We start from the raw sequence: 16,991 nt of genomic DNA on the forward strand, positions 1-16,991 counted from the left end.
CTACTTTTTTCCACTCACATCATCTCATAATTGTGTTGATTATTAACTGTTTGAGGCTTTTATCACATACATATATGGTGGTGGATGGATGCCAGCATTTAGATCCTTTAAAAAGCAGCCAACAGTGGATGGAACAGTAGAATAAAGTCCAGCATTTTATAACATTATTACAATTTAAATGTTATGGGCCAAGGTACAGTCAAACACCTACAGCATGCAGTATATCAATACAGGGCAATACTCACCTAAAACTATATTGTTGTATCAGGACAGATAATGCATGTAAAACACATCTGTATCAGCATTGAAACGATCAGTTATTAGCAAATGATTCAATATCATACATCTGTCTTGTGCTGACATCCCTTTCTAGCCTTTTTATGTGAGAAATAAACTGCCAGCGCTGCTATAATTCCATTAACATTGTAAATGCCAGTTGCAGCGGAGGTGATGAGGGTTGGGGTGTTGGGGTAGGGAGGCGATGACAGTAAAAACGTACTTTATAGACATGGAAACAGCATGTAGGTCAGGGACAGGGTGAAGGGGCGGTCGGTGTGTATTCTGTTTGTAGATATGTTAATGCTCTTATAGTGTCCATATGTGAAGAAAAGATGTATTTCCTGCACTGGAAACATTCCCAGTTGGGAGAGCTGCAGCGTTGATGTTTTAGTCTCTAAGCTTCTGTATCTGTTCACAATAGAAGCCTGTGTGGTGTTTCTGAGTTATCTGGCTTTACAATCAGCTACTTGGTTTAAGACAAGCTTTCAGCCGAGTCTCGCTTTCCTAAATGTGTCTGTAAATGTTTGGAGAGGCTGCAGATACTTTACTTCATATTCTATCTTTTATTTAATTTAACTTTTTTACAATTTCCACAGCAGAATGTTAGTGTGAAGAAGTGGTGTGACCGTTTTCTTTTTCTGTTAGCATGAAGAAAATGTGTGTTCTGTAGGCATGTGATGTATTTATTTCTCTAAGGAAGCTGCCAATGCTCCATGCCAAGTGAGAGTGAAAAGAGCCAAAGTAGACGTTACATGTTGATGCAAGAAAGAAGACAGTGTTTGCTAAACTGAGCAGATGTCCAAGTGTTGGATGTTAAAGTATGTGTGTGTATTTCTGTGACTGTGTCACATGCACACACATTTACACGTGCGCCAAGTTTGAAAGTGGGATACAAATAAAGTAGAGGAAAGGCAGCTTGTGATATAAAAACAGTGAAAGTTGTAAAACACTCAGCTGATCACTAAAAGAGGAGAGCAAACTGAAAACAACTTAAAACATCAAAAGCAACCTTATAATATCACCAAAAGAATATATTATAATCACCCATAAATTTAAGTCACTCAGTGCTTCAACTTTTTTACATGATTTCTTAATGATAGCAATTACAACAGTCTGATGTTGTCAAACAACCAGGGCAGCTGAAATGAACCTTTCTGTTAACGGATCACTTCCACACGCGATATGAAATAGTGAGAAATGCTGAAAATAGATGCAAGCTAACTTAGTCGCCCTTTTTTCCGACACTAACACGTGACGGCTCTTGGCTGTTTATATGCGAAAGGCTAATTACAAGCAGATCTGAGAGCAGGGACATGGGATCAGTTATTGCTGTGATTAAAGGCGGTTGGTGTCTTCACTTTTATGCCCTGTGATCTTCTTTTTCATTGCATTTTTCTTTCTAAGCAGACAAGATGAAGAAAGAAACATCTTTTCAAACCAATAAAATTCACAGTTTAGCCTCTTTTTTTTTTACAACCAGTGAAGGGTATGAATGTTCGTCTAGTTTTCTGTCAAAACTGCTGGCAGATGTGAGAAGGTAAATACAAATGATCTCATATGAAATGTTTTTAATCAACGCTCTATGAGCCAAATAGCTTAACTTTTTTATCTGCAATTATCAAAGAGACAGTTATCTGCAATTATCAAAGAGACAGTTAGAAAGGGAGGTTTCCTGGCAGCACCTTTGGGCTGAGCCAGCGAGTCAGACTTGTTTGTGTGGAGCTCATCTGGCCGTGGCGGCAGCAGGTAGCGGGCCGAGCCGATGTTGGCGCCGCCAAAACCCGCCGGGGCTTTCAACACTGCTAATGATCTGTCATGTGAAATCATCTTGCTAAAAACGCTGCTGATTTGCAGAGCCGATACTTTTATGTCTCATTATGAAGCATGTCTTCCCAAAACTAGATCAGAAGCCAATTATCAACATGAAAATAAAGCTACAGTTCAACAAAATATAGTAATTATGTTAGGCAAGTTTATTTAAAAAGCACATATTAGACGCAAAAAGCCAATTTGAAGTGCTTTACGTAAGCATAAACATACAAAACAAATAAAACATTAAATATGTATATATATTTATGTATATAAATAAATGGTACAAATATAATACAGCTTATGAATTTGCAAAAGTACGGAAGCCCTGAAGGGAAATGATTCAAACATTTTGTTTTAATACCGTTATTGCGAGAATCAGAGTGTTGTTAACAATTTGTTAATTTGGGATCGATCAATTAACACGCTTCATCTTCTTTGTTTCGTTTGTACAGAATCCAAATTGTAAAAATGATCAGTTGTGGTTATACGGAAGGTTATGTGAACATTGAGTCTCATAGCTACTTTTGGCTGGAATTGCTGTTTCCCCTTGCTTCAAGTCTTTATGCTAAGCTAAGCTAACTAGTTGCTGGCTCCAGCTTCCTATTTAGCTGACAGATAAGAGAGTGGTATCTCATCGTAGAGTATATTTCCCAAATTGTTCTTTTAAAAGAGGGATTGGTTTGAGATCGGCTGTTATTTAGAAGTTAGAAATGGATTTGAGCTTTGAAACATGAGGTTGGTAGAGTATATAAATTGCAATGTTGTTCCCTTTAAAGTTAAATTCACTAATTGATGAATCCTCTTTATCTGTTTAGACATTAAATCATCAAAACAATTCAGGTCTCACTCTGTTACAGTGATGCTTTCATATTTGCTCTGCCAGCTCCCAGAGTGATTCAACTGGTAGCATCCAGAATTTCCGGGTTGTGTCCAGAGCTCACTCAGGCGAGAAGTCTATTGTGATGATATTACATTTTACATAGCATGGGCATAATGTGTTTACATTGCCCTCAATTTCCATTCAGGCAGAGGCTGGAATGTGGAAGCTGAATACATTAGGCTGCTTGTACCAATAAGCTGCATGGTGCACAGTCCAGTTACGACATGTAGAATGATTGCTGCAGTAAAAAAAAAGCAGTTAAATATGTGTCACATGTATTTTTTTAAATAAAGTTGCAACACGAGTGCAAACACGAGGAGCTTTGTGAGTAGATGAGTTTTGAATTCACTCTGTAGAGGATAAAGAGAGACGCTGCTGTCCTGACTGGACTCTGTTGTTCAGTCTCTCTGGACTGGCTCTGCCTGCTGAGCATGAATGTCAATGAAACCTCCCGACAGCTGCCGGTTTTACTGTTGATGTGAATCAGAGTTTGGGGATTTACTGACTTGAATTACAAATTAAAGTGAGAGTGAGCTCTAGGCGTAAAGAGAAAAAAATACTGTCAATACTGGCATCAACATGATTTACGAATTAGAATAAAGAATTGTAACAGTTTTACTTAAGCACAACCCAGCTTGAGTAATCATCTCCATTGTCCATTTATATTTACAACACAGGACTTTCAATCAGGAGACCGCTGTTCGTGTCCAATGTGAAACCAAAAGTCAAGCTGATTTATTTATTTATTTACTTAAATAACGTAACAAACCACAATGTTTCACTTAACCTAGTTTTTTTTTTTTTTAACCAAAGTAGCTATGCAAACATAACCAGCAAGTTTGTTTTGTTTCAATTTACGACGTTAATCACGTGTCTAAAACTGCGACCGTAATATGGGAGAAAACAAGTTTCTCTCGAAATGCAATTGCGCAAATGAGGTTTGATTTTCACAGCCTCTGATCCACAAATGCATGTGGTGTTTAAGTGCTCCTGGGAAATCTGTGGTTTCCCGTTTTTTCAGCGCATTCTTGTGGAATTGGAAAGCTGGAAAGGCGTCAATTTAAATGATAATTTTTACATTACGTAACAAACTATATCTACCATAATAATAAATACAACCACAGTTGAATAAACCTCAGTATTATACTGTATATTTCCAACTTTAAATTTGTTAATCTAATAATCTGAGCAATCCATATAAATCATATTCTTTGATTTAAATGGATTGCTCAGATTATTAGATTAACAAATTTAAAGTTGGAAATATACAGTATAATACTGAGGTTTATTCAACTGTGGTTGTATTTATTTGTGAAATTGTTCTACATTCATAAAAATTGGTGGATAGCATTTTTGAAAGCACTCACATATTGTTATCAGTAATGAGACTGATTACAAAAGAGACTCCACTACAAAAGTAGTGAAGAAAGATTTAGGCAGAAAATCCAAGTATTAAAAATGCTGATACGATATTTTAATAATCCTTTTTACAGCTAACTGGAGTTGACACCGAACAAAGTGTGTGTGAAGCACCATATCTGTGTGTCAGACTGCAGCAGTGATGATTTATCCACGTGAGCATCAGGACCCCAGACGTCTGTGCCTGCATGTAACTTAGCCGTCCACCGTCCTGCCTGCTGCTGTGTTGCTTCGACATTTCTTTCCCTGCAGGCAGCTGAGAGGAAGCCTCGGCCCAGAGCCCAGGCTGTTCCCCCTGTTGCCATGGCGACGTGGTCTCCTCAGTTTCCATAGTTATAAAAAGCAATGAGAAGCAATGGCGACAGGGGCCAGAGAGACTGACACTGAATATAAAAGGAGGGCAAAACAAATAGTGAAAGAGAGTGTCCGAATTTTAATTTGGAGGGGGAGAAAAGAGGAGGGAGTTTGTTAAAGAAAAGAGAGAGAGAGGAGTGAATGATTGAGTAAAAAAAAGGCAATGATGAGAGGAAAGAAATGAAGTTGGAGAAAGAGAGGGGGGAGGTAATGGGGAGATGGGGGGAGTGGAGGAAAAAGAGGGCACGGTTCAAAGAGGAGGGAGAAGAAATGATGACTTTTAACTGACGACGAGGGGTGAGGGAGGTCATCAACCAGAAAGAGAGAGAGAGAGAGAGAGAGAGAGAGAGAGACGGATAAAGATTGAATAAAAGAGTCACAAAATCTAAAGAGAGATCAAGACTGGAAGAGAGAAATGGGCTGAGGGAATTAACCTGAAAGAAAAGAAGAGTGAGGGATTTATACTTAAAGGCAAAAAAGAGTAAGAGACAGAATGAGAGACCATGAAAGAAAAGCAGCGAGAGAGAAACACTGGGGAGAGACACAAGAGACCTTGAGGCGAAATAAAAAAAAGAGCAAGAGAAAGACAAAGTCAGACAAAGGGAGGCGTATTGTTCAAGCTACAAGACTTCAAGTCGGTTATCATTAATATTTTATTGGAACAGCCAGCAACGTATTTAAATGGTTTAAGACGTACAAAGATGTGACACGTCTTTGACACACAATGATTTGTTGTTGCACTTCTGTACAGTTTGAGAACTTGTGAGACACACATTTGGCAAAATAAAGATTGAAATTGGAACAGCTAAAACCAACATATGCAGAGTTTTAGTCCATATTTTGGGTCAAGCTCCAAACACACTGGATCCTCCACGTCCCATAATGAAGTAACGTTTCAGTAATGTCTTTTTCTAGACCTTTCATTTCTGGCCTCCAACCACAGATACCTGAGTGATGTCATCCGAGTCATTTTCTCAGATTTGACAAAGCTCCTTCGGAGATTTCTCATGCTGCGTTTGACTCCATGGGACTTCTGAACACATGGAAAGATATGTGGAATGCCCCTTTAATATGTAACGTTTGTAGTTGCGGTGTTTAATGTGTGTGGTAATCAGAGTTTCTCCATTCTTTGTAGACATAGCAACGGCCACTTGTGCATTTTTGAGCGCACGTTCGTGCATGTGAGCGCGCCCCGCTGGCTAGCTCATAGCTGCTTCTCTGTAACACGCTCATACAGTAGTTATCGTTGACGACGTTGTCGCGAAAGCGTAGCACGCAAAGCGTTAGCACTGTTAGCACTGTTAGCTTCTAGCTGCCGGCTCAGCTGTCGCCACGTTGAGAGCCGGGTGGAGGCCGCAGATATATTGTCAATCCTGTATACTGCCCCTTTTTTATGATTAATTATTATTATTTTGATCAAAAAATGAAAACAATTCTTTAAAAAATATGACATGTCCCGACGTGGGCCTTGAAATCACATGGTTTATTATAACATTGGGCTTTTTGTAAACTATAAGTAGATATAATCTAAATCAGTTTTTTATAAATTCAAAGATAAAACAAAGTGGATAAAATAAATACTGATCCGCTATTTATCCAAAGTAGATACCCGTATTTCAGGTTACAGATGTACACTATTGATGTGGTTCTCACAACAAACATACCCCGTTCTTTAGAAACACCACGGACTTTGTTAACATGTTGATTTATTGGATTTGCTGACATCACACTGATTGCGTTCTTGGAACAGCCATGGATTTATGCATTATTCTGAGGCTCTGTTTAAATGATAATTGAGTTATTTCTAAAAGCTGATAATGTCTTTACTAAGAATCTTATCTCAAATGTTTGCAGCCAAATAACACAGTAATCCAAGTCACACAACCTTTTACAATCATTTCATCCAATCACGTGCTCATTCCTGGTTATTTAGGGCACTGAGCTGCTTTATTAGGCTCTAATTCAATCCAAAATGCAAGCGTGGATAATCAGATCACATTGTTTGATGTTTCGGCAGTTTTTTTGTAGATGCACGGGGCTCCACAACAACATAGAGAACAGCAACAGTAATGGTCATAGATGTGATGATAGAATATATGTGGTTGATGTTTTGGAGAGTTTCTTGTTGGAAAGCTGAGGTCAAAGGAGCTTTGCTTGTTGAGGCGTTGGTCATGCTGATGTGTTCAGGACCGTGTGTCCTTTTGGCTCTCGGAGCACATTCACTGTGCAGCTGGACTCTGCATGACAGCACCGACACACAACAACACACAATCTTATGCAGGCATGTGTGTGCACACACACAAGGACACGGCAGAAAGACAACAGTGTGAGTGACAGATCGAGGCAAGAGATGACTCACGCTGTCAGCATTCTTTATATTTAACAGCAACACTTTCATTATTATTTGATTCAGCATTACACACATCTTTGGTTGAAATAAAAAAATTGAAATGACAACACAGAAATGGAAGAACATAAGCAAAAGTAAAAGTTTTTAGTCACTCAGTTTACTGTAATTCATACTGCCACCACTAGGCGGGGATATCAAGGCTGTGTGCTTCTTCCAGAGGGACCCTTTTGTGCTCTGTATCTACATGCCTCCTGTTTTGTTTCTCATTACTTAACTGATTAAAAGATGTTTAAAAAATAAATCTGCTTGACTGTTATCGTATGATGTAGTGTAATAAATGGTTTTCTCCAGCTGTCTGATGTTCTCCAGATGAAATGTTACTGAGACCTTGAGAGCAGGGTCACAGCGATCTCTCTATCTTGTTTGTATGATGTGTGTTTGTGTGTGTTTATGTGTATGTGTGTGTGTTTATTGGTCAGGGTCAGGAGGTTCAGATGAACACAACAACCACACCCACTGGCCTGTTTTGCTTTCCTTATGAACATTTCGGTGAATGCGTGTGCGTGCCAGATTGGGATTTTCCCCAAAGTGTCTGTTTGTACTTTCACTGGTGTGTGGCAAATGTCATGTGTGAGTCCAGTAATGAAGGGTGAGTCAGGGTGAGAATACACAAAGAGGACTTTAACATTTATGGAAGACGGAGAGGAAATGAATACCTGCTTGGAGTTGTTCCTAATCATCCAGCCTTGGATGTTTTAATAATGGTAAACACATTAGATCGCTTGCTGAATGACTGGAAGCATCTAATACGTATTTTATACGGTTATAAATGGAAGCCACATTTCCCATAATCCTATTGTTTCCTTTTGTAATTGTAGGGAACCGAAGACGCTCTTAAGGTTTTCTCTTTTGTTACAGAAGAAGATTAAGATATTGGAATTTATTTCCCCCCCTCCACATAAAAGCCATCATAAAAGTACCCTTTGTGGCAGAGCATTAGATTGTACAGGTGTACTAATAGATTTGAACTACAGAGTTTTATTCACAGAATTCGCACATCTGCCTCAACTCTTGTCTCCTGCTCTTCCTACTCCATAGTCTCTGTTTTCCAAAGAGTGACTATACAGTTTAATACTAGAAGCTGCATGTGCTTGACATTGTGCTTTACTTTAAGGTCATCTTTATGTTTCTCTATATGGGATTTAATGACATAATCTGTAGACCATATGAGTGAGTCTGATTTATGGGCTTTGACCTCAGGATGATGGTCTGCTGAGATTATCCACCGATGGCTGTATTTCACCCAGCCGGACAGGACTCACATGAGTTGCGATAGGAAGTTGATTCTTTTAAATTGAGTTCATGTAGCAAATTGAACGCGTTGCCTACTATCCATCTGTGTTCACTGATATTGTTTTGGCCAACATTGAGTCCACATGTCTTCTAATTTTGGTTCCAAGAATGCAAAATCCAGTTTAAACAATTGTGGGTTTATTGGCCTGCTAACAAGGCTTGCATTTGGATTTGAATTTTGTTTCCCCACAGTTCTCTGTAATATAGATTCAGTTAGCCTTTAGATGGCACTGTGCTCCATTCATTTAGCTCACACATCCCTTACACACAGGCTCAATGTTCAGAGTTGTGAAAGGCCTCTGTTCATATTCTGTCTCGTATTATATGAAATGTATTGGGCTGCTGTTAGATTTGATAACTTTGCATAAGAAAGTTACTTGATCAGATGTGGTTTATTTAGGATGTTATTTGCTTTCTGTCCAGTGGTTTGTCATTATTTTTGCCAATTTTACATTGCAAAGTTAATTGTAATGGAGTTGCCTATGCATTACTTCATCATAGGATAAAAGCGATCACTCAGAACAAATTAATGTTGCTTTGAAGTGGGTTGTAACTGAGTGTATTTTTGCCAGTACTGCAGTAACCTACAATTTTGAGGTACTTATACTTTATTTCCAGTTTATGCTACATTTGAACTTTCACTCTATTGCATTTGGAGGCAAATATTGTACTTTGTGCTCCACTTCATTCCTTTGACAGCTTTTAGTTACTACTTACATCACACATATATATAAAATATAAATAAACAAATAAATTCCAACATATTATATGGCCTATAGGTTAAACTACCCAGCAGTAGAAGTAATTCAAATCAGCTCCACATTTACCAGCTGCAACATTAAAGTGATTAACACATTAATGCAGCACTAATTATAGTCAAGTAATATGATATATAACATTTTGATTTGGTTTGTAGGCCTACTTTTTATTTTTGTATATAGTATATTTTGATGCTGCTACTTTTGTACCTTTGCTTGAGTAAAATTTTGAATGCAGGACTTTTATTTGTAAAATCATACTCAAGTAAAATATCGGATTACTTCTTCCACCATTGGAAAGGGATTCAAACCATGCCCATTACAACTGTACATGTGTTATATTTCTCCCTTCATTTTTGAGGGGTTGCTTGTAAGTTATCACCGATGTGTAGAAATGTAATGGGCTAGGCTTAATAGTTCAGTAACATTGTCACAGCCACCATCAATTATAAAATGAATCTATCTTCGCAGCCGTTAACTGGAACCACCATATTGGATTGCACATCGTTCATCAACTTTGGCTCTCTGAAATAATAAAATAATTTAAAGTTTTTCCTCATATGCTACCATAATTTAAGACGCCAAATACAAAGGCCGAACACCGTCTTCTTTGCTCACTTTTTAATGGATTAATGAATTTCCACTTTTAGAGGTTAGAGCAGGACTCCAACCGCCATTTCCCGCGGTGTAACATAACGAGTTTGACTTGTTGATAATGACGAATTACGTGTGTGAATTGGTTTAATATATGATACAGTAGAATTTAAAGCTATATTCCTGTTAGTAGTTATTATTTCTGGCCTGCCAAGGGGTTTTTGTGGTTTCTGTCACCGGGCAGTGCCCACCATCTGGGGGCGCTCCGGCTCCATTTCACCCGACAGTCGCGTCAGCTCGCTCTTCTTCCCCACCGGCTCTTGAAAATTCCTGTGGCGGAGGTTCCTGGCGTGGCCGGTAGAGAGGGATGGAAGACAGCCACTGCAGGGAAAACCCAGAAACCTGAGCAGAACAGGGAGAGAGAGACGGAGAGAGGGAGAAACGTACATATACACATTCACACGGAGGCAGAGACCGCAAAGCCTTGGATTGAAGCGGCCATTACGGCTGGGAAGCATGCTGGGAGATCAGGCGGCTCGCCTCGGATCCACAGGACGCCGACACAGCCTGGGATAGGAAGCCAGAGGAGCCCGGATACGGTTTCGCCTGGAGCTCCGCCGATTTTGGGGACGGAAACAGACACACTCCCCCCCCCCTTCTAGGGACAGTCAGCTGGGGTGTGGAGGATTGATTCCCTCATAGACACACGGGAGGCACAAAAAAGCAGCAGTCGCCGGGTGGAAGCCGATATTCAAGGGGGGACTGGTCGCAGACAAACACACCGAGTGATGCCACTGTGTGTTCCCGCACACACCCGCACACCGCGGTAATGGATAGATAGTGTGTATGTGTATGTAACCCTCATTTAACGAGACACTCGCGTCTTTAATGTTCTACTTTTTCATAAAAAAACGCGCTTACTTCAGGCTTTTGTTGTCCTTTTTTATTCTCTTAAGTATCCCCCCAAGGATTATCTAACCCTGCTTGGAAGTGAGCTAGGAGGCGTTTAGTGTGCGTCAATGCATCGGATTCATTAGTTTCACGCAAGGTGCTGTTGAATTGGACGCCGAAGAGAGGAAGGAGCCGGAGCTGGGGGCTCATCGCACAGCAGAGCGGGCCGGGTCACTGCGGTAGTCTGCAGGCCGACCCCTCTCCACTCCCAGGCCGGCTTGCAGAGCCACCATGGCCGGGTTCATACCAGGACTACTGCCGACAAACCATTCGCAGGAGAAGGAATTCGCCCAGGCGTACGAGGATGTGCTGGAGAGATATAAAGGTAAAGGGGGAAAAGGGAAGACTTGTTGTAAAGTGTCCATAATATTAATATTCTTTAGGAGAATGCATTAAATAGAAATATCAATGCGAAGTCTTAAGTATCATAGCTAAACCCAAAATAAACAAACCATTTGCTAAAGTCCCAGCTTAACTCTCTGTCGCCGGTTCATACTGTCCCTCTGGGAATATTATAGGAATGTTGGCATTTTCTGTCAGAAGATGAAAAGGAAGGCGCTAAAAAGACTTAAAACATGGGGCACAGTGCGTGTCTGGAAGTTGATCTCCTGGCAGACAGCCAGCCCAGGCTGCCAGTTTCATAATCTGGATTGTTTCATTGTTGATATTTTGGATAAACAAAGCAAGGCCTGCCACATATACTGGCCTCCATCTGTATTGGACACTGGGTATAGTGCACTTTGTATGCCCTGACTACCTTCTGAGACACCAGAGGAAGCAGGTTCCATGAAGTCCCAGTGAAATCTCCACACACAGCCTCATGTTTCGCCTTGTGTTCTCTGTTTGTCCTGTAAATATGAAAGCTGCTGCTCTGCAAGTCAGTGGAAAAGTTTGACTTGGTTGGGTTAAAAAAAACAACAAACAACAACACGTTAAGATGAGTTCCAAACTCAAACAAAGTGGTGCCTCTCTCTTATTGTTCCCCCCCTAAAGCAGTGGCGTTACCTCCAGCATTGAGCCTTGCTGTTTTATAATCCCAGTGACAGGGGCGCTTTAAAAATGAATGCCTCCACTGAAATTGACTAGAAGGGGGGGATGGAGAGTGTGTGTGTGTGTGGGAGAGGATGGGGGTGCGGACAGCCAATAGACTCAGGTCACATCTGTGCTGCTGGCGCTGATGAAAAGGAGGTGGCTTTTAAATTATTGATTATTATAATGAAACTAAACTCCTTGGGCTTAGGGACTTAGATGGTACGTGTTGCCGTCCAAACATGTGCGTGAGACAGGTGGGTAAAGGCAACATGGGATATATATATATATATGGGCAGTTCTTATATCCTCCAACATAAAGTATCTGTACAACAAACGTATAACCCCAGAGGAAGAAGCCCTTTGGGAGAGGGTTTAATTGACAGTTTGTAGCCTCGTTGTTATGGCAACGCTCTCCTGCTTCTCTGGCTCTGAAATAAGCCTTCTGTTGAAGGAAAGTGAAAACACGTGGCCATATCTGGAATACATCTAGGACAAAATATGCAGACGTCTTATCTGTATCTCCAGCAGAACGCATCACTCGAGGCTCTTTGGCCCAATTTTTTTTTTTTTGCTGCAGCAGGCTTCAGGCATGGCAGAGTATAAATAACAGAAGAGTCTTCAATACTTTCCTTTGATTAAAAACTGTTCATAACTCAAGCTGGTTAAAACAGATGCTGTTAGACCCAAGTCTGTATTTTAATCAGCAAACAGGGATGTACATTTAAATGTCTGGCATTAATGTTAAAATGACTCTAAAGGTGGTAAAGATCCTCAGGAGGCAGGACTTCCTTTATTTCTATCTTGCTCACACATGCACGCACACACACACACACTTACACACATGCCAGAGCTCTGTCAATTAAGACTGGGTTTGCTTCAGCATGCGAGTCCATTTCTCAGGCCTGTGGTGAATGATTGCTCTCTATTAAAGGGCCATTTGTTGATTGCATCCCCCTTCAATTTCAATGCTAAAGTCCCAGCTTAAAAATAAGACATTAGGTGGTGATTCAAGGAAGGGGACATAAACACATTTAATTTTTAACACAGAACTGATCATAGGTCAGTAATCCAAGTCTGGCATTGTTGATGGCTACATTCCAACTGCTGGTCCTTTTTTATTCGACAGGTGCAATCAATGCATAGGAAGTTGCTTTGGTAATCTTTGTGCGTGGATAGACTCAGATCTCATGCTGTTTCATTAGAACCAGTACATGTCGTACTGGAATGACAAGACCACACAGGCCTCTATGTCCCATCTACATAGTATGCATTAAGGCTAGGGGGTAATTCCATATAATAATTTATCTTCTTTCAGTGGCATCGTTAAAATTACATTGTCTAATTTGATAATAACAAGCACATATAAACTCATTGTTAAGAATTCTGCTTATTATAACAGCCCAGTGTAATGAAATCAAACTATGGTCTTGCTCTGGTTGCTCTTTATTTGTGTGCATGCATGTTACCATCAGTTACATAACGGTACCGTCACTACATAACTGGAAATAATTATGTATTTTTGTCTTATTTTGTATTAAGTATACATCAGGAGTATACAAAAATAGGCTTTACCATGTGGTTATTTGATGTTGTCATCAAAACATAACATGACTTATACCATGATAGAAGATTTTTGACATATCACTCATCCTTGGTATGTATGTATTTATCTGCTTCAAAAAAATAGTTTATTTACATAAGTAAATATATATTAAGTAAATCGAAACAAAATTATTGAATCTTTAACTTCTGTAGCTCTTCAGAATCATTACAGGTGTTTTAGTATTGCCATGAATTATGTCTACAACCAGCTATTCATTTCACGATCAGTTATTGATTGAGTGATGGCGAATACATACCACAAGACACCAGATCACGCGGTACAGTCTTCACATTGCTCCGTTGAGCAGAAAAAAAAAACCAACAACACATATCCAATAAAACGTTTTGGTAAATCTGTGTTCATGAAGCTGTAGCTTGATAGATAATCACCATAAATGGTCAACTGATCGACACATTATCTGTGGACTAACAGTGAAGTTGGTTAAGTGATTCTACACGTGTAGAATTGGCTGGAGGAATAAGTGGTATTGGACAGTTATGAGTTTGTAAATGGGTCTATTTTTGTTGAGTTTCAGTGTGGAAAGTAGGAGAAAGTGAGGCTGCAGGTTTATACCTCTCTGCTCGGTCAACATCACCATCACGTCTCGCCTCCTTCGTCGGTGCTATAATGAGGCTGTAACCCAATAGGACCAGCTCTGTGTCCTCTGGAGTCACTCCAGCACAATAGGACCTGTGCTGCAGTATGTCACTGTCTAATGTTTCTTTTGCTCCTCTTCCTCTGTCTTTCGCTCCGTGTGTGTGTGTGTGTGTGTGTGTGTGTGTGTGTGTGTGTGTGTGTGTGTGTGTGTGTGTGTGTGTGTGTGTGTGTGTGTGTGCTAGTTTCCCCCACTCTGTCAGCTGTGTGCGAGCCACTTGTGGCCGTTGTGAGGAAGAAAAGACGCAGAAATGTGAACTTGGCGTACGGCTTTGGCCGCGTGGCTTGTGGCTGAAACCGGAGTTGGGACACTGGATACAGCTTGAATAATTCACAGTGGGTGGTGGGCTGTTTGCTTGTGTGTAACTGCTGTGTAACAATGACAGGATATCTAAAGCAACAGCGACAGGGTAACTTATGGAAAAACACCTGGACCTGAGTCAGTGGAAAACCAGATGGTTCAGTCCAACATTATATTTACCCCTGAAGCTCCGTAATTATTTTCTGCAGCAAGCAACGCAGTATGGATTTCTGCTCCTCTGCTGTTTTTTATTTTTATTTTTTATTCTTAGCAATCCTAATTGGATGAGTATAATAACATTGACATAAGCTTAAGAGCAGCTTAAACGTGCTGCAAACATTACAGCTATACAAGGGTCCATAAAAATCCCTTCAGAGACAAATATAAGCCAGGAAACCCGGCAGTAAACCGAACAATTGGACACTAAGAAGAACAAGATGGTCAGGAAGCCAACAGCCAACAGTTACCTTGCCCTTTACAAATATAGACACAAGAAAATGTGTGTGTGCTTTCTGGCCGCCTTGTTTCTACAATTCACATACAACTAAACTGTACTTTCAATTACGTATTGAGGGAAACGGGTTTTTCTCCCTGATTACAGTCGCAGTTTATGATTCGTAAAATGAAATTCACATAAAATACGTTTCCTTCAAAACTAAGTTCACAAGGCAGTTTTGTTGCATTGCAAAGTGATTTTTAGGAGACAGAGCTGTGTCTGCATGTGTGTGTATCTCAGAGACACATTTAAGTGAGCAATTACATACACTGGTGTATTGTCAGGGTACATAACGTTTGTATTGTATAGATAAAAATCAGTTTTGCCAAACATAGTCTTTCACAGTAAACTCTACATCAAACTGAGTCAGCTTTATCTGGCATCGCGTGTGTGTGCTTGTGTGTAGTCAGAAGGGTTCAGAGTTGGCATCACGGTGGTCTCTCTGTATACTTGACACCTCTAACTCATCAGTGTGCTGGCCCTGACTGTCAGCTCGTCCTCCTGCTGCGCTGAGTGTGTGTTGACCCTCTAAGCTAAAGGACTCTCTGTTCTCTGTGGATTCATGTTTTAAAGTCGCACATCAGTTCACAACGCGCTCTTTTAATGAATATCTGGACACAGTCACACAGGCTCATGCTGCACATACGCTCACACGGATATTTAAACGCATGCTGACAGACACATTGTGGCTCCTTTAAGATGATTGTACTGTTCAAACAAAAGATTAGGGCATTCTCTCATGTGATGTTACCGTTTGCAAACAAACAAGTCCAGAGTATTTGGCTTCACCTCCCTCACTCTGACCTGCAAACTATCCCACCTCAGTGCTGAGGGCCAGACCTACTGTTGCAGTAAGCATGCTTGAGGGGGCTGCAAAGGACTGTTTAATTTATAACAGATAAAGCTTCTCTGTTAATTGTTTGTCTATAAAATGGTACAGAATTTCAAAAAAGAATTAATACAAATTTCAAAGATGACATTTTCAAATAGCATGTTTCATCTAACTAATAGTCCAGAACCCAATGATATTCAATTTGCAATGACATAAGACAGAGGAAAATATGCTTATTCATTTAGCTGGTACTCAGATCAATGAATAATCTATCATCGTGATAGTTGGCAATTCATTTTCTGGCGATCGACTTATTGATTAATCAAGTAATTGTTTGTGCTTCAATACTGGCGTTTGCATCCTATTTCTGAAGTCAACAGCCTTTTAAATAATTCATATTAAAAAAGAATGGTCTAATGATGGTAATACGGTTCTCCTGAAAGTGAATGTACAGTAATGTTAAATTATTCCAACTGTTGCTGACTCCAGTGACCCAGAAATAGAGACAGGAAGTGCACAGACTATCAGGAAGGGTTTGGAGCTGAGTTGTCGGCCGATGTCCCTGCAGTTCCACGGGACACAGGAAGTGTTAGGGCTGCTCTTCCTGTCGCTCCAGATCTCTGTCAGTGTGTCTGTACCTTCCTCTCTGACACAGAGTGTGCATACAAAGGCTGCTTGTGCTTTTCCAAGCGCCTCGTGAATCCTATTAAAGTGTATCTGTCTGCTTAGAACATGCCATCTTTAACATCAACCTCTCCGTCATGTGTCCAGTCTTACCTCTGCCTGAGAAATGTCACGCCTCTGTGCTAATGTGAGCCTCTTAAGTGGTAGAATTAGACCCTGACATGTCGACACTAGATGACGGGCAAAAAGTGGAAATGCGTCTGCTTCCGCAATCGGTTATTGAGCGAGTGATCTCTGACACCGGAGGAAATAAAAAGGAGAGGAGATGGAGACAGAGCTAAAAGTGGACTTAGGAGATTGGGAAGTAGAAAGGAGACAGAATGTAGAATAGAACACAAACCAACTGAAGTGGATGGAGAGGAGAGAAAGAGATGAAGATAGACATGGAGAGAGCAGAGAGGCAGACATGCGAGCCGTCAGCGTGTCCCTGCAGTCGGATCATTACAGCTGGATTTTTCCACGTGGCCTAGTTTTTCTCCCCTCAAACTCCCTCACTCCTGCTCTCCTCTCACGGTAGATTACTCCTCCACCTCCTCCTCCTCCTCCTAAATCATCCAGCACAATCTCTCTGTGTGTCCCTAATCAAACCTTTATCAGTCTTTTTCATCTACACTCTTACATCACGCTTCAGTTATGGAT

The 16,991-nt window shown here is 40.5% G+C and overlaps 1 protein-coding gene across 7 annotated transcripts in view; it reads left to right on the top strand.

The window, feature by feature from the left end:
• Positions 1-16,991, top strand: part of macf1a (microtubule actin crosslinking factor 1a) — a 230,951-nt gene that overhangs the window by 11,466 nt on the left and 202,494 nt on the right. The window contains exons 1-2 of one of the 7 annotated variants that reach the window (XM_054605482.1): positions 10,070-10,625; positions 10,756-11,075. The exons of the other annotated variants lie outside the window; for them this stretch is intronic. Coding sequence (XP_054461457.1) covers positions 10,982-11,075 — 94 coding nt within the window. The 5' untranslated portion in view covers positions 10,070-10,625; positions 10,756-10,981. Of the gene's footprint in view, positions 1-10,069; positions 10,626-10,755; positions 11,076-16,991 lie in introns of those variants that run through there. 7 annotated transcript variants of the gene reach the window in all.

The sequence above is a fragment of the Anoplopoma fimbria genome, chromosome 10 (assembly GCF_027596085.1).
Source record: "Anoplopoma fimbria isolate UVic2021 breed Golden Eagle Sablefish chromosome 10, Afim_UVic_2022, whole genome shotgun sequence".
In the NCBI taxonomy this organism is placed as follows: domain Eukaryota; kingdom Metazoa; phylum Chordata; class Actinopteri; order Perciformes; family Anoplopomatidae; genus Anoplopoma; species Anoplopoma fimbria.